The 27,764-nt window shown below is 39.4% G+C and overlaps 1 protein-coding gene across 1 annotated transcript; it reads right to left on the bottom strand.

The window, feature by feature from the left end:
- Positions 1 to 804: 804 nt before the first annotated feature.
- Positions 805 to 27,514, bottom strand: LOC139721265 (sodium channel protein 1 brain-like). Its single transcript, XM_071632587.1, is given in 29 exon segments — positions 805 to 837; positions 1,652 to 2,877; positions 3,634 to 3,904; positions 5,594 to 5,707; positions 6,235 to 6,372; positions 6,796 to 6,849; positions 7,789 to 8,052; positions 8,642 to 8,764; positions 9,121 to 9,294; positions 10,015 to 10,527; positions 10,955 to 11,085; positions 11,427 to 11,778; positions 12,443 to 12,787; positions 12,986 to 13,156; positions 13,549 to 13,581; positions 13,583 to 13,824; positions 14,084 to 14,228; positions 16,003 to 16,266; positions 16,550 to 16,684; positions 17,423 to 17,585; positions 18,051 to 18,062; positions 18,619 to 18,676; positions 19,362 to 19,574; positions 20,116 to 20,222; positions 20,656 to 20,784; positions 21,387 to 21,410; positions 22,671 to 22,757; positions 23,283 to 23,410; positions 27,206 to 27,514. Coding segments are annotated over 29 exon segments (5,958 nt in total).
- Between the last annotated feature and the right edge of the window lie 250 nt (positions 27,515 to 27,764).

Genomic DNA, 27,764 nt, shown 5'->3' with positions numbered 1-27,764 from the left:
AACATGCGACATTCATGAGAATGAATACGTCATGTATTCAAACTAATATACATACACACTCACAGATCAGCTCAAGAAAAAGGCCAAATCACAGTCGATAGCTCTGTTCAGTTTTCCAACTCTCTTTATGTAAAAGGAATACGCCAACACTTACAACCATACACCAGCAAGCTGCTTGGCGGTATGTATCATTTTAAAAAAAAAAAACCTGATGTACATAGAGCATGACCTTTAATGAAATCATTATGTACAGTGACTTCTCCTTCTCCTTCTCAATGCAAGTTAAAAAAGGATAAAAGATAAACCAAAATTTATAGCAGTCGACAAAGAAAGAGATATTTCTAAGAGGAGAAGAAGAATATTTCCACATCATTTGTTTCCTTATTTTCATCAAACATAATATACCACAGACTTCAAGAAGTGCTTTTACTATTCACTAACTGTATCGGAGTAAAACCTTGATTTCTTTTTAAGTTCGATTGTGTAAAGCAAACATAAACAAAGCCATCATTTTCATTGTTTTCCAACACTGTGTTTACTCTGTAATGAAGTTCGTCAATTCCGTTTAAATATTGTTTAGTTAACTCATGACTTGACGATGGCGTGACCAAATTTCGAATTCCGAGTCACTGTATTTATTTACAAACGATTTCAGTATTTTGTATGGCATCGTAGCTTTTGGGATATTCTTGTTTTAATAATTTTTCTACACTTTCCTTTTTGTGACTTACTCACAAAAAGTAAATTAAATACTAAGTCTAAAAAGGCATATACAGATAAAATACTGAAAAAGTGATCAGGAAATCAATGAACTTGATGCTTTGAACCTTGAGGACCCTACACTTTCACGACGAAAATAGTCCGTCTTAATTTTGTTAGCAGAAGTAAAGGACTCGTTACGAACAATTAAGATATTAACATGTTTCCAGATTCGATTCACATTCATTTTTACCGAGACAGGGTTTTTAGTAGAAGGTCAGCCTCCTCTAGAGCAGTCTGGATGTGTGTATATTGCTTGTTTTCTCAATGTTAATGTAAGATTTTGCTTACTTACAGACAGAAAAGGACAAGACACCAAAATAATTTCTTCTTCGGGTAAAAAAAAAATGGATAAATCTCTAGCAAGAATAAAAACCCATCGCTATCCCTCAACGTCAACAAACTACCATCCAAAATATCAATACAAATCCACTTATCTATCAAGCGGGAGGTCTGCATTTGCATGGTTCAAAGCATTAAAAAAATACACCTACTGGACAGAGTACATAACCTAAAAGCAGTACAACTATATCATACACTTGCTACGTAAGACACATTGTGTGAAGATATTTCTGTGAGGCACTTAGGTCCTTTTGGATATTTCTTCATAATTTACATATCAAATACTTTCTCTCAATTCTTCACACACACTTGTTTGAATATCAGTGGTTTATTGCACTTTCTCTAGGCACACCTGTACGATCAACAATGCGTTGGTATGAGTTACATTGCCTCGACTCAACTAAGGTTGATATTCTTTGTGTTTTGCCTAGAAATACAGTCATGTACATAGCAAAATAATTGGCAACGTTACATATCAGTTCTTATTTGTTTCCTCCTGGAGATCAGTCTCTATGACGTAAATTCTATTGTCATGTCATAATTTCGTCACAAGCACGTCACTGGAAGATTCTCGTCCTCGAGAAGAGGTTCTCATCTCCAACTGGTACTTCTCGGCTTTATTGTTTGTCGGTAAGCTCTCATTCGGATCTTCGGCTATCATCGGCGTGGTGCTTCGAGAGAGCCCCAATTGACCGGGAAGTTCCATAGCGGGTCCGAGAGAACCCGAATGGCTAGCGTCTAAGGTCGACCGACCGGCGTCATGAGAGTTTCTCCGCGAAGCACTGTGACTCGCATTTGCGGCCCTGTTGGCCGACGCGGCCTTGCTGATTTCTCGGCGGAGGCGGAAGAACCTGTAAGCTCGTTGGACAATCTTTGCCGCTTGATTCATTTTATTGATCTTCATCGTGCTCGTCGTTGGTTGTACCTGCTCACGGTCAGGGAAGGACTCCGCGAATTTTTCCGCCATTTGTCTCTGGAGTTCATTGAAATCATCAGATTCCTCAACATCTGCTAGCACTCGTTTGGTCAAACTAAACAACACATCAAGACAATGTAGCCTAAACCCTTCGTAGATTGGCATGTCCAGTGCCGCGATTTTAATTCTGTTAGGTCTAGCTAGCCGCAGAGGCGGTTCTAGCGCGTCGCAAAAATCGCTTAGTTGTTCGTATGAGATAAACTGTGATGCAGTAGGGTCGTACCTCTCCCATACTTGGTAGAACATACCAAAGTCGTCCTCAGTGATACCCACTTCTTCCTGGGCATGAGCCTGGCTGAAGTTCTCAAGGATGACTGCGATGTATGTGTTGATCACCACGAGGAACGTAATGACCAGGAAGACAAGCATAAAGAAGATTGGCAGGTGGAAACTACCACAATTGCCGTTAGGGTAACCACCGTAGGTGGCGTTGCAGTCTGGTGGTTCCACCATGAGAGGGTCCAGGACGTCGTTCCAGCCCGCCGATGTCGACAGGCGGAAGAGCAGGAGGATGCTGTTCAGGAACGTCTCGAAGTTGACGACGTCGTCGATGGCACCGTCTTTCTTGACGTAGGCGAACTGCGACATGCCGACGATAGAGAAGACGAAGATGACGAGGAGGAGGAGGATTCCGATGTTGAGCAGAGCGGGCAGGGAGATGACCAGGGCGAAGAGAAGCTTGCGGATCCCCTTGGCCTGTTTGACCAGCCTCAATACTCTCCCGATTCGGAAGAGTCGAAGGACTCTCAGCAGCGTTGGGTTGATGAAAAAGTCGTTCAAAAGGTCTCCGAGGATAATACCTGTAAGAAAGCAAATAGACTTATATCAAAGCTGTGCCGTCAGCTGAAGAAATCATTAACAAGATTGTAAAAAGGTTGTAGCATTTGATTTGTTTTGCGTACGAAGTCAAATGTAAAGACATTGAACTTGCAATTTTTAGTTTTCCTCTACTTGAAAGGCTCTTAACGCTCGGGGTAATAACGTGTCTAATATTAAACAATCCCCATTTGTTAACTTCCACAAACCTCAACATCCGTTCATTTAGATTCATCTTGACAATCATGAGGAAAGACGCTGTTGAACTTTGTACTGAGGTAATGACGTTGATTTTATATTTCACCCGTGTCTTCCACGTCCACTAAAGCAAATGTTTTATTTTACCGTCATTATCGGACTATTAGAACAATGTGATACTATGAACGTATCAAGGAAACGCTCAATATTAAAGTGTTGTAAGCCCTTTAGCTGCAATTGCTTGAAATTTTATTCGCACCAGGGTTAGAATTTCCTGTATGTTTAATACTAGTACTTCGATGTTGATGGCAGCTTTACACAACACTGTAAAATATGATATACACGAATCATTACGTAAACACAAATTGTTCATGCTGTTGTTATCACCATTCCTGCTGCTTGATTGGGATTACAGTTGCAACTTGAGCTATGGAAATTGCTCAAATCACAGAATATTCTGCTGCTTACGGAGACGGTAGCACAGTGGTTGGCACCGAGGTAATTTTCAGAGAAGCAAGTGAACTCAGCTGCGAGCTACTGACCTAGGAGTGACATGACGACGACGATGAAATCAAAGACGTTCCAGGGAATCTTGAAGTAGTACCAACTGAGGGCAATGAGTTTGATGATGGCCTCCAGAGTAAAGATGGAAGTGAAGAAGATGTTAAGGTTGTCAAGGACGTCAGTAAACTCCTGCGACATCTGGTAGTGCTCGACCATCATCGCCAGCATGTTCAGCATGATTATGGAGACGATGAGGATTTCGAATTTATTGTTCGACGTCAGCTTGTGGAAGAAACTTTGAATTTTGTTCTGCATGGAAAGAATGAGAGATTGGTCGATGGGAGAATTAGTTGTTATGTTGTTTGTCAGATTGTTTTGAAGATGGTGAAATTATAGGATGTATAATCGTCAGGTGGAAACTTCATCGCAAATCACACATTGAACGAAAGAAATATGTTAATGTATAATTATACCCCTCATCTTCACTGTACAGTGTGCGCTAATATTCAGTCACTTGCAACGGCACGCGAATATAATATCCAAGTGACGGTATTTATTCGTGTTTAGGCATCAATTTCTGCAAGTCTAGGTGCATTCCTTCGTGTGAATATATCTTTGAAGGTATATAAATTGCTCAGTTGCACTTGTTTGTGTTCTATGTCTATGTACGTTGACAGTAATAAACTTTACAGTCCAAATAACGAAATGTTAGTCACAAAGATTAATGTCACACAGTGCGGAATAAATCAGAAGCTTATAATTGTTGAGAGCTTTTTTTTTTTCTTTCATGTATAACTTGCTGTATAACTTATGGTGCATTCTGAAAACTCATAGATGTGCACTTATTTCTCGATTCTCCGGGTACTTCATGCCTGTAGCCACAGTCGTTAAATCATGGATCCTTGCATTTATTCAAATAAAATAAGAAATACTAAGGGTGCAATTATTGAGCCTGGAAAGTTGAAAGGTAAAGACAAGAAAATGTAGGGTAATACATGGCTTGGGGATAAAATTATGCAAAAAGAGGATGTGTCATATACTTCAATTTTCCACTCCGTAATTATGTCAAAATTATTCAGTTTTGGTATTATCATTGTACTGTACTCATTGCACGGAGCGTCACACCCAAGTAAAAAAAAAAAATTTTATACCTCTTCACTGCAGTTATCGGAAAATTGCACACACAGTAACACTGCAAACAAATAGTATATCTATTTATATATTTATATATTCATTAATATGCATATATGTAAATACATATATATATATATATATATATATTTATATATACATATATATTTACATATATACATACATATTTCACGCATAAAATGTAGAGAAATTATGTAATATGATAGCTAAAGTCTCTCAAGTAATTAAGAAAAAGTTCACGCGTCCACAGATAAGATCTGTGATGTGTAAATCAGCAAATACTTACCCCGGTCTAAAGTGGTCCACATAAATAAGGCAGGCAAAATCAAGGGGCAACGAAAATACAGCAAAGGTTGAAATCATCATACATAACAGTGTAAGTCAGCATCAATTCATCCACACTTTCATACTAACTTTGATTGCATTTAATCATTCAAGAGCTTGTTGATTTCTGATTTATTTTTTCTGATTTCTTATAACTGGTTCCTTATCTTTATGTTGGTAATCTAATTCTGAGAGGCAATCAAATAAAACAGGGTTGTGATTCTAATCGCTATACTTGAAGCCGCTTACCATTTAATCTCAATTATACTAACATGTGGTAATATCTTTTTCAGCGGATGATTGTTTTGTTTTTTTGCAAGAACATAATAACACGTTACTTGTTTTAATCTTCTCACTGTGGTGAAAGATATTGTATACAGTAACAGACTTTAAGATAGTGATGCATTTTGGGTTTAACATGTCAGCATAATGATAACGCGCGCACTGGTTAACGTCATATTTTTTAACATGTTTAAAAGCGCCTCCCATCAGAGCCGTGATGTCATCGATGAATCATCTTACCGTCGGTTGTTTGACTTGTTTGGTAGGCTTCTTAATTCCCAGTCGTCTCATGGTTTGGTAGTACTGCTTTTGATTCGTCGTCAAGAACATGTCCATAGAACTGTCACCTTCGTACTAGAAACGACAGAATAACACTGAGGTTTAGGCGCTTGCTAGCAATTTCAAGGAACAGGTAACTTCTACTGTGCATTGTTCTTGAATTGTATATTTTTAAACTTATTACAGTGTGGTTAAAGGGGATTAAAGACATGCGCGACATTACTCCACGAGAGTAAGATTATCGTATGATGTCTTCAGGTAATAAAATTCAACAATAATGCTATTGCTGTCCACGTTGACTAACGCTTTATACGCTATCGACAAACACAGCTCGAGAATATAACATATCCATACGTGAGGCATTATAATATGGAAGTTTTGTAGTCATGGTAGTAGCAAAAGCTGACTGTTTCAAACACACATAAAATGAAAAACCATTGCAATATGTGTGTGGTGCGTGAACAGCTTCGAAATCCGTTGTGAATCGTTTTCGGCAATGAAAGTAGTCAACAGATCCATAGACACTAGTGTTTCGCAGTAAACTTGAACTAATCCTGCAAAAGTCTTTAAAGAAAAAGAAAAAGAAATATACTATCGCTTACCTTGCGTTTAAGCGTATTGAAGTTGTCGATGATGACGCCAATGAAGAGATTTAGGAGGAAGAAGGAGCCGATAACGATGAGGATGAAGAAGTATGCATAGGCCAGCATGTTGTTGTCCTGATGGGGCTGGAGGTCGTACTGAAAAAGAAAACAAAACTGCATAAAATATTTTGGATTCACACAGACAAGAAGTTTTGATCGCATGCTTGGTCACACCGATTAATAGCTCACTCTGCACTATGTGAACATGCATAATATGTCAAAGGGAATGTTTATTGCACACACACGCGCGCGCGCACGCACACACAATGGCGTCAACCGGTAATTTCCTCAGCAAAAATGTAATGCTGAATATTTTTTTTAAATAGTCATTTCATGAATGACACACTTTAATGTCTAGCGCGTTATACTTGCACGTTTCGATTGTTTTGATTCTTTGGTTTCGACGTAAGACTATAAGGTAGGCGAATCCCCTCCTCCGCTGCCTCCACCCTCAACCCCTCCACCCCCCCCCCCCAAAAAAAAAAAAAAACATCCCAAAAAATAAAGCAAGAAACTTACCCCTCTTGCGTCCACTCCTGAACTCATAGCTTCCATCCATCCCTCGAAGGTTGCCTGAATTTAAATCAGAAAGAATAAATGATTTAAAATCCCATCATACACATACTGCTAAAGGACAGTAACTTTCAAAAGCCCCAAATAATTGAGTCAAACAGTAAAGCATTCGTCTTCTTAAGCTAAAATCAAAACTCTGATACCGAATGTATAGCGCACGTCCATCTCCGAGTCTGAATTGTGTCGTCTCTTTCATTATCTGCAGGCTTATTTCTTCTCTTAATCACGTAATGCTCTTGTTCATAAATATAGAAAAAAAATGCAACATACGAAAATGTATATTCACAACCAATGAACACAAGCAAGCACAAGTGTGTGTTTTCTTGCGTTGATTTCACATAGAAGATGTTAAATTCAGAAGAGCGAGTGATCGAAGTAGTATTTCAGATGTGTCTGCACCAGCATCAAATGGTCTGATAGTACAGTGTACTAGCACACGGTGATTCACTTTAAATCGCTACCATAACATCTCGAGTGTCACCAAAATGCTACAAGAACTTAATTGGACCACTCTGGAACAGCGCAGAGAAAATGACAGGCTAATTATGATGTACAAAATACACAATAATCTCACTCCTCTTTCAGCACAGGACTATATCATCAAACAGGCTACTCAGTTAACGAGAGCCTCGCAACCACACTCCTATCAGGTACCATATTCGAGAACTGAATCGCATCGCCATTCGTTCTTCCCAAGAACTGTAAGGAACTGGAATTCCCTGTCGTCAGAAATTGTTTCAGCGCCATCTGTGGGATCATTTCGAAACCGTCTAACGGTTGATCACAGTGGCTAGTATTTTCGTCAAATTTTCTATGTGCTTGTAAATATCTGTAAATAAATTGTATTATAATGTAAATATCACCAGTCTGCAAGAATCTTCAGTCTATTGAAGGAGGCAGACTTAATCAGAAGAAGAAGAAACCGTGATGCGCACGTACCACTTGGAAGAGGGTTACGTAACCCTTGAAGACGTCGTCGAAGTTCATGTTTGGATTTTCCCACGAGTAGTTCAGATTGAGGCAGTCGGACTTGTTGTTGACGATATCGATTGGTAGACGTTCTCCGTCCTCGTCAACGCATCGGTAGAAGCGCCCAGAGAAGAACTGCACCCCGGTGATTGAGAAGATAAGCCAGAAGATGAGGCACACCAGTAGAACGTTGGCGATTGACGGGATGGCGTGGGTTAACGCGTTGACGACAATCTGGAAAGAGGTGGTTGAAAGGTAAGTCATTGACTGCTGGCAGTGTCACAAATGTTGCAGAATGTGATTAATCGACTCGTAAGCTCATTGTGTTGTATGAACTCTCTCGCGTATAAAATCTCCATGTAGCTTGTATCTTGTAGCAAGTACGTTTGCAGCTTGTAGATTGCACTGCAATGCTGCAATGCATTGTGTAAAAAAAATCGTAAAACTTAAAAAAAAAAAAGAGGACGAGCTAAAAGGGTAGAACTGCAAAATAATGTGCACTTCACATTCATACATTTTGGCAACATTTGGCATTAACGCGGTTACACATTGACATGCTTTTAGAACAATGTTTCTTAGACTTGCATCGAGACGCCATGGCAACACAGACATCATCATCTATTAATATGGTTTCCAAATATATATATTACCCCTAACCTTCAGAGGGGTCCTAACTGACTTTCAATCATGACGCCGCCTAATCGTGAACTATTCCTAGTTGGCCAACCTTATGCTACATGGCAGGCTGATTATCAAAGCCAGGGAGTGGCGGGGCTAGTTTGTTTGTTTTTTTTTTAAGGTAGCAGTCACGGACAACCCTTACCTTCATTCCTTGCCACCGTGAAATAGCTCGAAGTGGTCTCAGTGCACGAAGCGTACGCAGGGCCCTGAAAGCTGTGATGTTCGTCAAACCAATGACGTCACCCAAGATACTCAGAAGGCTTATCTGGAACAAAGTGAATAGTCATTTATAATCAGTCGCCTACGATGATCTCAACGAGGTGATCATGTTAAAAGAAAGGAGAGCGGACGAATGATGCAGGTTGCACATTATGACTGGAAGATATCTGCATTGCTTGGTGAAATAAAATAGAGTCTGAATGGTAAACACGTTGGCGGTTTAAAGAGATACTTAGACGATAATGTATGTCCACTATCTATGATGCTTATCAGCAACTCAAGCATTGCAAACTCGAGGCAATGTTGCACTACAAGCACAAGCTGTCCTAGCCATAGCATTACAAGACAAGTGAGGTCTAGGAAGGAGACTACGCAGCACTGAATTTAAAAGCATAGACTTACGACTACGATGACGAAATCTAGCCAGCACCAGAAACTCGTGTAGTACTTCACGAAGCCGAGACCGAGCCATTTAATAATCATCTCGACGACGAAGATTGCGAAGAAGACGTAGTTGAGGTAATTTAGGATCATTTGCCTCTGGGGGTGGAGCTCCAGGTAAATATCCTCGAAGATCTGAAATAGAAAAGCGACTGAATAACTAAGCTATCTGTGTCTAAACATTTAAGATATTTGCGTAACTATCGTTCTTTTTACATAAAGCATTATTTTGATTACTATAACTCTACAATTCTTTTCATTATTTTGGTATTTAATGCGTGGTATTATTTTCATCATTATTGTCAGGATATGGCTACTACCATTTGTAGCATTACTGTTATTGCTATTATCATTGTCAATATTGTCACCAACATCATCATTACGATCTCAGTGTATTTTGAACACATCTTATTTTGAGGGGTACACCAACAACAGTGCATCAATATCTCACCCCACCCCCAAATATATATGTACGTATATATATATATATATATATATATATATATATATATATGTATATATATATATATATATATATATATATAAGAATAATTCAAACAATTGAACAACAGAGGGGGCATAGAGACGAAAAACATGCATTGCTAAAGGATTTCATCATGAAGCAATATGCCGCATGGGGAGAAACAATTGCCACTATAATTGTATGAACTGACAATAAAATTTGAGATGAATTGTATAGTCCCGAAATCAGCGAGATATTGAGGAGTCCAATGTCTAATACTGATCATAGCTCAGCATTTTCATCAAATTTACCATTCGTGGTTTATAGAACGCATTCTCTGAAGCGAAGGCTAGGATCAACGCACGGCTCAACGTCATGGATCAGCTACTTACCAGCGTGATGCTACTGCCGAAGATGATGATAATGATGAAGGTTTCGAATACTTTGTGCTCGCAGATGGTACACATGATCTCACGGAACCTTCGCCAACGGTGGGCGACGTCGTTTGTGTTGGGGTCCTGACAGCACTGTATGCACGAGCACTTGATTTGACACCATCGGATACAGGACTTAGGCAGGCAGTCTTTCACTGGATCTTCGAGCTCGGGCTCGTCGATGGTGGCCGTGGTCTCCACCACTTTTGCCGTGTCGCGTCTACTGGAGATGCTGGCCAAGGAGGCGTGGCTGAAGGACCGGCCAGCCACCGGGGTAGCGTTGATCGAGCGATTCGGCTCCATCTCGCCAGTTTCAGCGTTGGTGCTGATGACCAGGGCATTGGAGGCTGGTTCGACGGGTTCGTCGTCCTGTGCCGGCTCAATGGCAAGAATAGGAGCCGGGAGTGGGGCGATGGGTGGTACGGGGGCTGGGGTGACGAAGGCCTGGGAAATCGGCTGGGGCGGCGGCAACTGAATGACGGAAAAGAGTGGAATTGTGGCATCCTGGGATTATCTCTTAAAACAACTGCAGATATGTTCTTTAAGAATCCACATTTCTTCCTTGAAAGACTGTCAATTAATTCATACCGGGGTGAATATCAATATTTTGTACGATACGTGAAACACATTAACATGGCAGACGCATCTCAATGCAATATCATTTTTACTATCATTGATTTGCATTTATATCTTCCTAAATGTAGGTCATACCACTCATTACAAAATGAGTAAAATCATCATGAAGCTGGGTTGAAGAGTTAATAAAAACGATACTAATAATGTTGAATTCATAGGTACAAATAGTTAAGTCTTTGAATAATGATAAAGACAACAAACATAGTGAGAACATCGTCTTGATGATGAGTTACGTCTTACGCCACGCAGTTGATGTACTCACCGATCGTATGCTGACGGCACTGCCATTTCTGCTGGATCCATTTGTGTACATGTGAGGCAGGTGGCCGTTGGACCTCGCTAGGGTGGGGTGTAAGTGCGTTCCATTGGACGTCAGATGACTTCTGTTACGCACTGTATGGTGTTCGATAAAGTAATACTCGTCAATGCAATGATTGCTTTTGTCGTATCTTCACATCCATGCTATATGACGCAGAGTGTTTTATCAAAATATATCTGTGATAAATTTCAATTTCAATTTCATTTTCAATCTATTTTCATATATCAGTGAAAAATACATCAACTAAAACTGCCTTGGAATATAACGAAGAGTGATGAACACTATAAAAAACAACATGAATATGCGTGTGTTAAAATCCATCTTGTAAGTACTTTTGGGTGGTTGTTTCTTTAATTGTGGCTTAGTTTGTCTGTCTGTCTATTGTCGATGAATCTGTTAAGGACGCTAGACTTACGTGTTTGTGAAGAGTTCTCGATGTCGATAGTTGATATTTTATCTTCGTCCTTCCCGACGTCCTCGACAACAATGAATTCGTTGATGGCCGGCTTTCCGTTCTTTACAGGTGGCGCTGTCCCATTTGCCTTGGCCTCCGTCTTCGCCTCAACCTCTTTCAAATTCTCGCTGCTGTTCTCAACTTTGTTCTGATTTCGGAAGCGCTTGCAGCAGAGGCAGGGTCGAATGCAGCACATGATCCAGCGACCAATCTTCTTGACGGCGATCACAAGTTTAGATTCCTCGGTCTCCTTGTTGCTCAGGGAGTCAGAGGCGAACGAGTTCAGCAGCAGGGCGAGGAACAGGTTAAGGATCTATGAATTCGATATAAAACAAAATACTGATGAGCTCATTTTGTTTCTTTTATCGCCTACGTCACACAATCAAGGCAACCAATTATTGGCGATCCTGACCCCGATTTGCGTCAGTTGCGTGATTTGATGATTCGTAGCAGATGTCAGTTATCACGAATTCAGGCATACGGAAAATGTGAGGGATCCAGTAGTTAGCCTGCTATCTAAAACTGTTAGACTTACTAAGAGCACATGACCTCCTTTTCCAGGAAGGGAAAAATACGTTAAAGAATGTGATTATGTATGTACATGTGTATTTTTCACGCATGAGAGAAGGCTAAATGATAAAATAGGCAATATCTTCATTCATCATCTTGTTTTGTTAAATTGTATTATTCCCTACAAAGAATTCTCATTATGCTCATTAACTCGTTATGCTACTGATTTAGTATGATTAGCTTGTTGATATCTTCTGACATTACATGGTTACCAGATGGCTGACATTTGACAAGCCGTATTCTTTTGAAACTCTTCTCATTCTTTATCAAATATCAAATAAGTTGGAAAAGCCCCGTTTTGCCGATTTGACGGTTGCAATATACGTCTTAGAAGAGTATATCATTATTTTCTAACTCGGACTTTGCACTTCAGCACCCGATCGAGGCTCAAGTTTATAAGTCCTTACCATAATGTTGCCAACAACGAGGGTGCTGATAAAGAGTATGATGCAACCAGCCGTGTTTGCCACGCTCATACAGTCATAGAGAGGTTCGATCCACTCTCCACACAGGATCCGAAAGACGAGCAGGAAGGAGTGGCCGAAGTCGGTGAAGTTCCAGGGCGGCACGTCACCGCCAAAGTTCTCGGGGACGTAAGAGGCGCCGAATAGTTGCATGCCGATGACGGCAAAGATGAACATAATGATGAGGAGGACGACGGACACGTTGGCGATGGCGCTAAGCGTGGTTCCAATGATAGAAAGGAGTGTCCGCATGGTTGACCACGACTGGGCCAACTTGAGTACACGTAGCTGTAAATTTGAAGAAGGACGAGTCAAATCGATATATTGTAAATATTATCATCATTACCATTGTTCTAAGGATACATTAAATTGGATTTCGAGCATCATATTGCTATAATTCATAATGACAAATTGATATGATGGAATTCATATTTGAATTGTAATATATTGATAGCTGAAGATATGCAGGAATTGAAATCTACCTACCATTCGAAACGTCCGCAGAGCACCCAGGCCCTGTACACCCTGAAGTCCTCGCTCCAACAAACTTACGGCAACGACCACGAAGTCGAATATGTTCCACGTGTTCCGGAAAAATTTTTTGTCTAGCGCTATTAACTTGAGTACGCATTCGATAGTGAAGATGTAGGTGAAAACCTGAAAATCAATCAGAAAATAAGAATGTGTCCGTTATTCACTCGTAATATGATAATGAGACATATTTTACTAGATTCTTGTCTATTTCAATCGTAGCTGTACAAAGGAAGGAAAACGGAACATCCTATTGTAATGAAATGCAGACATAATCACATAGACCTTTGATTGCTGTTGATTAAAAAGGTTGGACTAATTTAAGCCAGAGAGAGACAAAAACAAATCGGGAGAGCCATAACTATTCTTTGTGATATAGAAATAACACATCATTAGTTAGGCGCGTATAAGTATTAGTCGATAGTCAACATCATGGGATATTGTATGCTAGCGGTGAACCTCTTCTCTGTTTTATTCTGACTTCTAGTTCTTATACTCTGGTTGGGGTTTTGACCCACCTCATTCCCTTTCTCGGAGACATTTCGCAACGTGCTCAGGGATACCATTGTGATCCATGGCGAGGAAAACCGTGTTGCCGACGATGCAGAGAGTGATGAAGAGGTCCATGAGGGGGTCTAGAACGATCCATCCCGCCCAGTACTGGACCACCCGCCACCGCCTGTAATGGGGGTATGGGCATATGAAGTTTCGTCGGCAGCAGCCGCAGCAGCTCGAGTAGTCGCAGCAAGGGACGTCGCGTCGGTTTGCAGGATCGCTGTCATCTTCAAGTTTGACTACCATGGCAACGAGAAAGAATGGACAAAGAACAATAAGAGTATATCAAAGCACATTTAAAGTAAGATGATAGAAAAAAGAGTGGATTTTGTAATGTTTCCTTTCTTTTGTATACGAGCATATGTCAATGTGCTCTTGTATTTTGCAGACAAAGGAACAACTGTTTTGTAAAAAAAAAAAAATGGATCCATACAAGCACATTGAATGGAAACATAGAGAGACGGAGATGAAGAGATATCGAAAGGGTCAAAGTGATACCTGGTTCTTCATCTTCATCCCCGGTCGCCCCCCATTCCTTGGCCGTACTATCACCGTCTCCTCCGCTGCCACCTGCTGAAGCGCCCTCATTGTTCTCTGGTGTCGTTTGTTGGTCGATGTCTATGGTGCTGCCTTTGCCGGGTTTCTGATGAAGCACAGGACGGATGTGACATTAGGTTAATGAAAAGAAACGACAAAATAACTAAGTTTTACTCCTAAAGAATATGTTTCATACAAGTGGCAGAGTAAGGGGGGGGTGCAGGAATTTAGCTTACGTACGAGGGAACATCCACACTTGGCTGGCCATGCCAACCACTCGACCGGTGCACTGTGGGGTACCTCTTCGCAGCCTTGTTCTGCCAACGCGGAGGGAAAGTCTTTTGTTCCTGCTGGGTTGCCCATTGTTGAAGGGATTTCAGTAACACTGGACCGTATCGATCGCATCAAGTATTCATGAAGTAAAGCCAGGCGGATCGAGTATTGCGCTAGTTTCGCTATCTCCCCAGGTTATTTGTTAACCCTGTTTGGTTCCGCAGCTTGAGAATGCATACCTCCCCGAACAGGGCAATAAGACTTTCTCCTTTGCGAGACAGTATAAGTGTGAGTGTTTATAATTACATCGTTAGACTTCTATAGGTAATTCAGCGTTTAAATTTGGGCGTCTTGCTTTCAACTGTAAAGAAAACTTTATGTTTACGTTACTTGTCATAGCTACTGTCATTGAGAGAGACAAATATATGGAATATTACACTTTTTTTATATAATTATTCTACAAAGTTCAGGAAAGAGATGCCCAAAACCTTTCAGAACATTCGAAGCAAATACTCTTTAAATCGAAGCTGTGACGATTCCTCTCTAATTGTCAACTGTGTATTGATATCATTAGTATCGGTAAAAGTATCTGATAAATTATTTTAAATAAAAAGAGTTCATTTCGGATTCTCTTAAAGGAATTTCAAAAATGGTGTGGACGTTAATACTTTTACTGCTAAAGTCAAATTACACTCTTCTGCTCATTGTCCGAAGAAGTGTTGATTCTTCTTATAACTGAGTTTCACGATCTGGCATGAACCTAACCTAACGCCACCCCCCCCCCCCCCTGTTTTTATTCTATGTAAACAAACTGAGCTCTATAACTCACATTTCAGAGACACAAGATGAAAATATGGATGAAGTTCAGGTTTTAGTGAATACAACTGATATCGTCGACACATCAAAAAGCAGAAGCGATTCTGGAAAACATTGTTTAACCGTGTTTAAATGGAGATACATAGTTTTAGTGAGTTATTGAATCAACAAACTAAAAAATTACAATCGTTAACCGGCAAAATATAACTTTTTTCGACATCATCATCGTACCAATATCCTGTGGTCTTTATGCCGTATCAACATGATGCCCCAAAGTATCAAATTTCTCTGATAAAGACTTGTTTTGGAATATGATTAGTATCACTTCAAAAAGTTACCACAAGAGTTAAACATTTAGATTTCCACACAAAAACTCACGTCGTAGGTCGATTGAAGTGCACTCAATGTCAGTTCCTTTAAAACAAAATGGGAAATTATTGGGAATGACACCAAATTTAAGCATTGCGCAATTAGTAGGTTGCATTATCATTATTAACTTGATATAACTGTATCATTCGGCAAAAATTGTAGAGGCGACCATCACTCTATCACCACACGCTCGAGACTTACATGGCAATAACCAATGTCAACGTTAAAATGTTGAAACAATGCATCAATTTCATGTGTACCACTACCATGACTAGTATTTTGAAATCCAAACATTTTGTTACATCAAGAGTATTACATATCTGAACCTTTTCAGGTGTTATACCATAAGTTCACTCCTGCCACCAAATGTTAATCGTGTTCTTTTGTGTTTTTTTTTTCTGTTCCAAAATTGATGATCGTACCTCTGACACTTTGGACTCGATGTCGCTCACGCTGTAATTCTGTGGTTGGTTTGGGTCCGACGACGTGTTAGCCTCGTCACCTGCGTAGCCATCGTTCTCCTGCCCTTCGGTGAATTGCGTAATAGCCTGACTGCCTTCTTTACTTCGCTTCTCTTGTTCTTCTTTCAACTTTTTCTTCTTTTTCTTGGCAGCCAGTCGTTTAAGTTTCTGTGCGTCAAGCTGCAGCACTGAGTCTTTCTTCTCTCTTGCTTTCTTCTCCTTCTCCTGAAAAGCATAAAATATTGTTGAGGAACCAATCTTAATTTCAAATGGCCACTGGAGTACTAAAAATCTATCAATGTTTAATCAGAAAAGTAGTAAAGTAACGCTTACGCAAAAAAAAAAAATCTTTCAAACTTAAAATCATATGTATGTCAAGTGGACTCCTTTGAAAATCAGCTGTGCTGAAAGGGCTATCCACCCTATTGCTGGAAATAAATAAATAAAATAAATAAAAATCTGGAATTTGTCGATATTTTATAAAAATATGGTGAGGTAGTTTACTTACCCGCCCTTGGTTCTCCATCTCTTCCGTGTACGCCATCGACACCACCGCGAGCATGAGGTTGATGAGATAGAAGGCGCCAAACATCGTAGTTAGGATGAAGAAAGATGCAGCAAATGGTCCTTGCGCACGAATCAGCTATTATAGAGAGCATCATGCAATGCATCTTTGTCATTCTTGTCATTAGACTTTTTTTTCTAAAGCTAACACCACCAATAATACTTGGTTGATATCTCATTCGCTAATCTATTCATCACTTAACATCTTCTTGTGATTTCTTCACATGTATCTACATACGATTTACTTCAAATCCTCGAGTTATCATTAATCTTGCAGTCCATACCGTGACAGGTCATCATGTTATTTGCTTCATCACTCGTTACAAGAGGGCTGCCCGTAGAAAAAAAAAACACCTTTTCCGTGTGTCTGTTTCTGTTTGTTTATTTGTTTGGACGTAAAGGGGTTGTGTTTACAATGTATTAACAGAAAGTATCACATTTTCATTCTATTTTGAATGATACCAAGTCTGATATTCGGAGGACTCGAAGCACAACACACAAGTTTAAACTAACATCTGGAGTGTAAACACTAATATTCGAGACGTTTTTGTCGTCATTAACCTGTTCCATGCTGAATTCTGAAATCCCCATAAGCTTGATGTACTGACCATCAGGTTCCCGTATAGGGAATTGATTAACCCAGCGTTACCAGGTATTGTATTGATCTCTACCCCCCTAGGCCAAAGGGTACATATTGGGGGAACAATTTGTTCGAGGTGGTTGGACACTGGACATTCATTAGAACCCAGGATCCTTTCATTTACGAGTGCAGACACTAAATCCACTACACCGCTATGATGGTTCATGTGCTACTCACGTGGTTGTAGACGTTCTCCCAGAAGTCGAGTGTTATAAGTTGAAAGCATGTCAGCATGGCATAACCGATATGATCAAAGTTGGTATAGCCGTTGTTGGGATTGTCCCCGATGTCTTTGAGACACGTGTAGTTACCGTCGTCCTCGATGTCGAAATTGCAGCCGCTGTCGAACAATTATCATTGAAGTGTCTTGAATGATGGTGACAATTTCCGTATGTATAGCACATCATTGTTATCATCACAGGCAATTGTTAACATTTCATCCTCCATAATGTTTTAGCCTTAGCAGTTTCATAATAGCATCTGTAATTCAATCTCTAGAACAGTACTATTTCAGTAGCTAATATTCAGCAACATATCGATTTTAGCCCGTCACTGAGCGATACTTTATCAAATACAGGAAGAACTATAGCATCATCATGATTAAAAATGTCGTATAATTGAGGCTGACAAACTGAGTAGTGATCAATACTAGCGGCTTGGGAATAAACGGCAGGGAGAAGTTTCATAAAAATTCGATGATGCCACATGCAAACAGAGTAAGGACAATTGATGAGGTTAATGTCACTGCATGGATAGGAGATGACCAGTTTCTTGACATCGTGAAAGTGTCGTGAGTTCAACCTACCTCCAGTCTCGGCTGTGCGTTTGTGTCGTTGAAGAGCGAGGGGAAACGAAAGACAAAAAAATAATGAAAATTAATTGTGTGATTATGTAATCGCTGTCAAGTTCAATTTACGTTTTGATTAGAAAAATGGGTTTCATGATATGTATCAACGTAAACAATTTGCATCATACTCTTGGCATGTAGTTTTTAAAGCATTTTAGCTAAAACGAGATAATTAAGGACATCATAAACATGGCAGTCTGGTGAAACCATTCTAAACAACAATGACAATAAGTAACGTCCAATGAAATATGATGAAGGAAATATAACTATCTTGCCTTTTACCAACAGATATTAAAAGATATTATATAACGGTCTAGAAGAGATTAAACACCTCTGAAAAGAATAGACGGAATTTCCTTTTTGTGTTATTTGCTATACTATAGTTAGTTCAGCTTACTTTGCTTCGTTAATCTTTGTGTTTTTGTGTTATATCTTGTTTTCTGTTTTGTTTTGTTTTGTTTTGTTTTGTTTTGTTTTGTTTTGTCTTGTCTTGTCTTGTTTTGTTTTGTTTTCTGGCAGTACTCACCCTCGGAATGTTATGTTGCTGCATACAACAGGGTCCCCAGCCCAGTATTTCCAATTTACTGTGGGAAAAAAACACACACACACAGACAGGAAAGAATTGGTCAAATCATTGAGTCATCACGTAATCAGTCTGGACATCTGGCATTTCTTTCACTCCCATATAGTCTGCTTAAGAGCTTCAAAAGAACTTGCAAGTCAAATGAGATTTTTGTGTGTGTGTGATTTCTGTAAACTGTTTATAGAAGACACACCGGAGAGGTGCTTAAGCATCTCCATCAATGCATGAAATAGCATAGAATGCATTGATTACATAAAAGAATTATGTTATCCTTTGAGATGTATAATGAAAATAATAATGTCTTCTTAAACCAGGGTAATCTCTTCAGGGGTTTTGTGTTCTGTTTGTTTGTTTTTTGCCACTTCTCTACCACAGGGCCTTGCGATATTATTACACCAGCGTTACCATGTACCCATTTATACACCTGGGTCGAGAGGGACTTGGTGGGTAAAAACATCTTGTCCAAGGACGTAAACGCTGGGCGGCAATCAAACTCGGGTCCTCCGATTTGGAATCGGGAGTCTTTTCCACTAACTAGGATGCCAAAGCGCCTCCACTAATCTGTGACAAAATGGTGCATGATACAGAAATGTTTGTCTACCAGTGCTAAAAGCAACTTTTGGAAAGAAACTGTCTTTATTGCCCAGTAATTGGTGATATTCTGCAAGACCAGTGAATTTTCATACCTGGATCTTGGGTGAAGTTGTAGTAGGCTTCATGGCTGATATTGAGACCGGCCTCAATCTCCGGCACCACTCTGACGCATTTCCGCCGTAAGACTCCTCGGAAGAGTTGGAGGGCGAACAGGGAGATGATGCATAGGGCGAAGACGGTGAGGAGCATGACCTCGCCCAACATCTTGGTGGAGCGGATGAGTGCGTTGATGATGCTCTTCAAACCTGGTCGTCAAAGATTCAGCTTATAGTTAGTGAACCCATAATTTTACACTGGTTTTCAAAGTGGATTCATAACGCAGCTTATCCTCTCGAAGAAAATATCTACTGTGTTGTTTATATAATCACACTCGGCATTTGTATCAAAATTTCACAAGTCCAGAAATACAGGTAGAAGATTCCATAGCACATCGGGAAAATTGAAGCTTCTATGTGGAAAACTAAAGTTGACTGAATGACAATTTAGATTGCCAAAATGTGCACAGATGAACTAAAGTAATGTAAGTATCATGAACAAAAATGATAATTGCTTTGCCAAATGATAAATCTGTCATTCTGTAGATTGAAATTAGATCTTAAATTCTATTCACCTTTGCAATAAAAGATAAAAATGTTAGTAGGTCTTCTCGTGATCTGATATCAAATGCAGAATTTCAAAACTAAATTTGTTCAAAGCTAATGATATGAAAGTTAAATCTACTATCTAGGACATCATTGCTAGTACCATGATGTTCAGGAAAGATTAAAGACTGGATGCTACTCATACCTGGCACAACGGAGATGGTCTTTAGCGCCCTCAGTACGCGGAACGTTCGGAGGAAGGCAAAGTTTCCAATATCCACCTTCGCTCCTTGGAGTATGAATGTGATGTACCTGTGAAGAGAACAAAAAATATGATCCGTCACAGAATGGCGTCCTTCACAAGTTTATCAGGAAATCCGTTAAAGTTCAACTTCTGTAAGTTCAATCGCAGAATTAGTTAATTTCTGTGAGTCTATCTGTGTGAGTGTGTGAGCGCAATGTAATATCGATCATCATTTAATTATCGTCTATAATGGTTACTACCTCACTATCAGCATCTTAATATTATCCTTCCTATGGCTTCTACCTCTTTTTTCAAATAATGAACGAAAAATGGTGCCCTTTTTCAAACTTCTGTTGTGAAAGTTATCCATACACTTGCTGGAAGCAATGCTACTCTTTTAACCAGGAAGGTTACAAAAATGGCGCGGGAAATGTAATTTTACGAGAAAAACAATTGAAAAAGGTTGAGAGGTTAGGAGCTGGAAATTATCGGGATGCTTACGCTAGGAGGATGACGAGGAAGTCCAACCAGTTCCACGGGTCTCTTAAATACGTGAAGGAGTGTAACGCAAACCCTCTCGCTATAATCTTGACCACCATCTCGACGGTGTAGATGGCAGTGAAGACATACCTGTCGTAATCAAATGCACATGCAAATATGAATAAATGACAATATTGACAAAAGGGAACTACGTATATAATAATTCATAAAATCAAGATCAGTTTTGGATGGTTCATCGGCAAATGACTGTTGTCCTTCTATACTTGATTGTTGCCCACTTTACATTCAGTCTAATATCGCTTTAAGTTTGCATCTGATCATAACATGTATTACATTCCTTTCATCACTACATAGCATTCAGTTTCCGTCCATTCATGAGGTGTATAGTGGTATGGTACTGTTTTCTAGACTGCTAACAACACAGGATCTTCATTTAAGTTACAGATGAAAATAATTTGGAGGGAGCAGGCTTCACGCATCTCTTTTACTGAAACTACGGCTGTCATTAATTTGTGATACAAGTGACCATCATTTGGTTTTTTCATTAAATGTTGTGAATAATGTTCATTTAAGCAACTGGTTATGTTCCGACGTGCGCGTGCCTTGTTATTGTTAATGTTTTTATTGTTGATTGTTTTCAAATGACTTCGAAACTGCCTGAGGTATGAGACTTTTTGTCTTTCAATATTGCGATGTGAAAAAAAAGGGGGGAAAAGTTTACGAATACTCACTCTGAGATGCTGAGGAAAGCTGGCCTGGTGATCGTAGGAAGATTCGCGTTTTAGGTAAGAGATGGAAAATAGGAGAAAAGAGAGGTAAAAACAGACAGGAAGAAGATGAACAAAAATGAAAGCGAACTGTCGTGACTGAGATGGAAGACGAGCCACGTCAATTTTGTCCTCCATTTCTTAAAGTGATAAGTACATTCTAGCCACTCGTGATCCGACTTCAAGGCATCTTTTGAAATTCAAATCCGATTTAAGGACCAACGCGGATGGTTCATAAAAAGAGCCAGTCCCCCCCCCCCCCCCCCCCCACTACTACCACCACCATTTTCCATAACATGGGGTAAAAAAACCCAGGAGACTTTCCCCTCTCGACAAGGCACAAACAATCGGCGCTCTCTTGTTCTGCGATTACCACTGATGGGTAAGCAAAACCTTTGAAGTGCTGTCGGTGTTCGGGAAAAGCACTTGATTTATGCCTGCTTCTTCCCATCCTTTATGAAACATCTGTCTGTCTCTTTTGATATTCAAATTTAGCCCAGCTGAGGTTAAAGTTATTTCTTGGTTAGGTTAAAGGCGTTCATCATCAATGTCATACAATTTTGAAATTTACGGTATTTAGTTCCCCTATTTTTGGCTTGCTAATATCAAAGGTCAACTGTGTGTATCAGTTCAGTTTGAGTGATTAAGAAGCGAAATTGTGAAGAATAGATCCCTTTAATGTGTCTCAGAAGTTAATCAAAGTTTAAAATTGGAATAATGAAAAGAGTTTTCAGACATCTACTTATATCAACTCGAGCAAATACTGAATACACCTTAACTTTCATATCATTTTATATTATTTATGTCATTTCCAACAAACGAAATACAATTGCAGTTTGACATACAGACATAACAAATGCGATATTTCACCCAGTATGGTCTATATACAAAATAAATGTAAATCCTGACTAAGTAACTTGAGTAACATGCATACGATCCAAATATCAAACATATCAATATTCATTCAATTAAGCCATTAAGAAAAATATTATGTGTATGTGTAGGTAATTATATAAGTTATACGTATTCATATGATAAGTAAAAGTGAATAATTAAACATTTGTTGTTGTTTTTTAAGTGAGGGAAATCTAAACATCCCATCATCTTCAAAATTAATTACAGGTAAATGAAGAAAAAAATATCCGGACATCCGCTAGAAATTACATTTTACACTATAAGTACATTAAAATATCGAAAGTTATTTAGGGACATGGGATAGGGGATAAAAATATCGACTAATATACTCACTCTGGTTCGTCTGGTGGGCGGGGCGTGTCCTGGGTCAGAATTACGCAGTTTGCCACAATGGTGAGCATGACAAAGACGTCAAAATACGTGCAAAGCGGTTAAGGGCAAATCTTTACTGCAGGATTTGGTTGAGCGTATATTTCAGTTTGGTGTATCTGTAAAAATGCGTCTTCTAGGAACATCTGAGCACATCTCTGCATTCATATACTCAAGTCATTTGATATGTGTTTACTTCGAGCACTCTACGGAGTGGATTTGGCGCTATTCAGGTTACATTATATCATCATTATCATTATTTAAAGCTATTTAGCTGATAACATTGAGTAATAGCACTATTTGCTTTCTATTTGCACTACACATACTGAAGTTTGTCGGTATTTACTTTTTACAGGTTGTAGTTGATGTGGCATCTCTGCCCTAAATGTAGCCGTCAAATTTTCAGACCTTCGATCGCCTTTGAGTGAGATATTTCAGATTGCGATTTCTCTGTAACATTTTTTTCCATGGAAAATCTGAGGGAATAATGCATATGCTTTAAATTTAAAAAAAAATGAATATTCATATCTAATTCTAATTCTAGAGGAGAAATTATGTTGCCATGGCAAAGGATATTGGTTGGTGTAGATGTTGATCATCAGCCTTCGGAGTGGGTTCAGGGGAGATAGACACCACAAGCCTTTGTTTGTCGTGAAGCGGAATATTTGCGTGCTCTTGAATTTTCGCGCCACCACCACAAACGTCTGCAGGTAGAAATGAACATAGAAGGTATGAAAATATTGAATGGTATGCTAACATAGTTACATAACGTGACATGAAGTTCAAAATAAGAATATTGTCTAACTACTGTAATGATCCCATTACGTCTATTAACAAAAAAAAAAAAGTGTTTGCCTGTATGTTAACTTGCATACGTCACAGCCAAAGAAAATGTTACAACAATGCATTCATAAGGTGATACATTGAGAAGACATGCTGCATTCAGGAATTTCTTTTAATCATTATGCCATGAACATGTTTCGAGGAAAGAGTGGAAAAGAAACATCCCATTATCGATCGTGACATAAATATTAGATGTACTCAATATTGCAGTCATGATGGCAAGAGTTTGGGAGATGGCGTCACCTAGTGTTGGCACTTTAAGTGACGACGTTGGTAATAACTATTTGGTGAGGGGTGAAAAGATGAACAGTAAACATCATGGACGTAATCCTTCTGTCGCGAACTCGTTCATTATGTGAAGGAGATACCAATTACACGGTCAAATTACCACCATTACGAGCAAATAAAGTCACCCCTCCACCCAGCCTTCCCCTTCATCCGCCTTTTATCTATCTTTCTCAATATTTTTTTTCTTATTCAAGTCGTTACTGCTCTCAGAACGAAATAAGGAATATCGTTCATAATAGCCAGTGACTTCGACTGATTAACTAAGCGTTTCCATGGTTACGCTATGAGGCCTTCGAGACGACCTGCGTGCCAAGAAACATTTTTAATGCTGATTAATTCAAACGATCAATTCGGAGAGAGGCTTGAATTGCCATCTGATGATAATTAGGTACTGACTCTTCTGCTCTAAGCACGGCATTATCTTTGCCAGCTTCAAAATATCTTATATATTTACGGTTATTTCGAGTTGCTGTAAAGGGCCTTAAACAGAGAAGAAAAGCACAAAAAATCTCAAGTTCTGACAACATGATTGTTACAACAGGTACAATGCATGAAAATTACACAACGTAACCGCTATTACAAGTTTACTTCCGTTGTGTTTACTGATCCAATCGCTCTTTGAAAGATTAGCCAATCTCTGCTAATGGAATTTACGATAGTACACTGCATCTGTACCCTTCTTCTTTCTCTTCTACCAGGTAGTCAAATATTGACCTATTGGCACCTTCACTGGCTCTGCTAAATTTTCAAAGACAGAGCAAATTACACATAACACTCAGTGTACAAAAGTGCTCCTGCGACATCCCTTTGACGTGTAAACTCTGTCTTGCTCGGCAGTGAACTCAGTGCTGTCGTCACAACTATTGACATCTACACGTACATGTATGTGCGCATTGCTGATGCTAATTGACAATAAAGTACATGTGCGAGGGAGTTGCATGGGGGTATTTTTGTTTGTTAAACTTTGGTTGGGAATGATGCGGTTCTTAATTGTTGACACTGTTCAACAATGCTTTGTCTTCAGAGCAAGAAGCCTGAATGCACACCTGCTGCTCCCAGTGGGGATCATCGTCTCGACATCTTTGATTTAAAGGCATTTCGGAATCAATTTCACGAGGGAAGCCGAAATTCAGATCAGTCGCTGCATCGAATACAAGACAGCTACTTAAGCAGTATATTTTTCGATCAATGTGTGATTACACCAATTAACAATGGTTTGTAACCTTTTTAACAACGTGTTTAAGTACCAAATACAATGATTGGATGCATGAGGTCGACAAGGAGCAATATTGTTAAGAACTTCGATTTTGTCATAAGAGTAACACAGCGGTGGTTGAATGAAAAGTACATAATGGTACATAAATATATTTATACTACATAATGGAAGTTGAACAGGTAGGAGTTTTCATATTGCATAACCGAAGAGAAATGCCGGAATGTTTCTATATATAGTCTTTTTTATGCTTTTCTTAGCATAGAGTATTTTCTCTCAGTAAAACAAACCCATGGACTGAGTAACAAAACCTGAAATCTTTTCCAAGTAAGGAAGATTTTCATCAAGACGTTCCGTCAAAGCACTTGTATGCGAGTTACTTATGTATGCTAAGCTAATGAGTAGACCAGTGAATGATAGTTTATCTCTTTCAGTTGTTGATGTTGTTGTTGTTGTTTCCTGAGGATTTCCTAAATTACCGTACGCGTCTTTTGCTATCAGCTCAATCTTGACTATAGGCCACGTAGACCAATAGCTCTCTCACTCAGCAGTAGGCCGCTTTCAATGGCGGTAGAATAATGTGCATTCGTTGTCACGCAATTTTTTTATTCAGGGCACATGCCTAGACCGCAACTTCTCGGAGCAATCAATATGACATTAATATTTAATTAGACTGCGCGAATGCCAGCAAACAAGATGGCGGAGTCGCGACATTTTGTTCTCTGTTTTGTAATTTGGATCGTCTCGAGATTAATGCTATTACTTTCTTTAATGAGTAGATTGTTTACGCTAAATAATGTGTGATATTCATAGTCAGTGAGCTAGTTATCATAGAATACAGTTATGATGTTGGATGATGTTGAAATACAGATGAAAAGTTTGGCGCAGGCCCGCGGAGGAAACGCGGGGTTTCTGACAGCACCTAGGACTGTTTTTTAACTGCTGACGTCACGTTGGTTTTGATCAATATTCTAAATAGAGTTGCCTTTCTTTTCCTTTGTCGTCTATCTATTTGTTTGCTTGGCTGCCCGGGATCCCGCCCAACAAATACTGTGGTAAGACAGAAAACCAAGATGGAGGAACCTTTGAATAGAGCGAATAGACATTTTCGTCTTTCTTTTTTCTTCGCTCTTACTGTTTGCTGTGGAGACAAAATGGCGGCCACCTTGTCGCTTCTAAGACGGCAGTTCCCTCTGCATATGCCAAGGAATAAACGCGACCCCCATGAAATTTACAATGATATACGGCCGCAGACGTCAAAATTCTTATCTGTGTTTTGATAAATCCTTTAGTTTCTATGCTCTGTACCAGGACATTCTAATACACATTACTTTATATCATTCGTTCTACTTAATTTCCCTCACAATTTGAGATGTAAGGAAGAAATGGATACCTAAGGTCATGTTTTCACTCTTACTTAAGAGGATTACGATATGATTTGTTCAGTGTTGTATTATGTTACAAATATCGTAATTCATTTTCATGTTATTTCATTTATGATTTTTACAACAAAGTGTTGTTGGAAATGATAGCAGGCTTATTTTCAAAATAATGATGTTTACATATATGTATTTTTAAAGGTGAACTTTTATATGTGATGATATTAAGGTTTTGATCTTAAATTCCGTAAAGCACGGATGTAAATTTATGAAAGTCCTCGCATAACAGCAGTTTCATGGATACGTGTATGTGTAAATACAAATACAATATGTATTTAAACATGAGCTTATGTAGTATCTGTGTATATTCCTCTTCAGTTTTTGTATAAACCACTACAAATTTAGTTATCTTCAAATTCTTCACTCGATTTTGTGTTTAATGTATAACATGGGCTATTAAAGCATCATTAAAAAGAGTAGTAGCTACAGGTATAAACGCATCCCTTTTATAACAAAACAATGGTTTGGTTTCAGAATTGCTCAAATTTCATAAGCGGCAGGGAAATGGCAGACAAAAGGGAACGTACGAGTGTATTACGCGATTACATTATCTCACCACAGGTATTTGATCCAGGTGATTCGAACTTTTCGCTTTAATGAAGTATTTACTATCACCAATAATATATCATGAAATTATGTTTCGAAGTAAATGGAACTGAAAAGGAATGATAACGTTGTAGAGATTTGAACACGATGTTTTGGTATATTTTGCTTACCCTGTCGTCTTCCCGTCCCTTGTCGAATTCTTCTAGAGGAGTGCTCAGGAGTTTCCTGGGGAAAGGACCGAGCTTGGCTGGTACCACGCAGCCCGCGTCCAACTCGGTATCGATCTCGATACCGCCATGTTCCTCCACCTCCTCCTCTTCATCCTCAAGTTCGGGATGTTTGCCAGACTGGACGAGTTTCTTTCTTTCGAGCTTGGCATAGTACCTCTCGTCGCCCTCCTCGATGGCCTCCCGAGTGAGTTTCCTGTAGTTGATGTTGTCGATATTATCCCTGGTGATAACGGCGGGTGTTGCATCCATGATTGCTGCAGGGCGGTCCCCTAAAAAACTGTCCCTTAAAAATCCTAGAGGAGGATTGTTCTATGATAAGTCAGAAATCTTACGATGAGCTTTCGTCCAGACAATCAGATATTTCTCTTGGGTTGCCATGATGGTTTTACCATTTTGCAGACATTCAAGGTGGACTGGCGAACCACGCAGTGGAGAAGTGTTCAATCGAGATATCGGCAAACCCCAACGTTTATCACGCCGACACCAATAGAAATATTTA

Source organism: Diadema antillarum, unplaced genomic scaffold (genome assembly GCF_040938485.1).
Source record: "Diadema antillarum isolate AM-2024a unplaced genomic scaffold, OU_Dant_1.0 scf00000141, whole genome shotgun sequence".
Classification (NCBI taxonomy): domain Eukaryota; kingdom Metazoa; phylum Echinodermata; class Echinoidea; order Diadematoida; family Diadematidae; genus Diadema; species Diadema antillarum.
The sequence above is the reverse complement of the archived record's forward strand: the minus strand, read 5'-3'. Positions and strand labels throughout refer to the sequence as shown.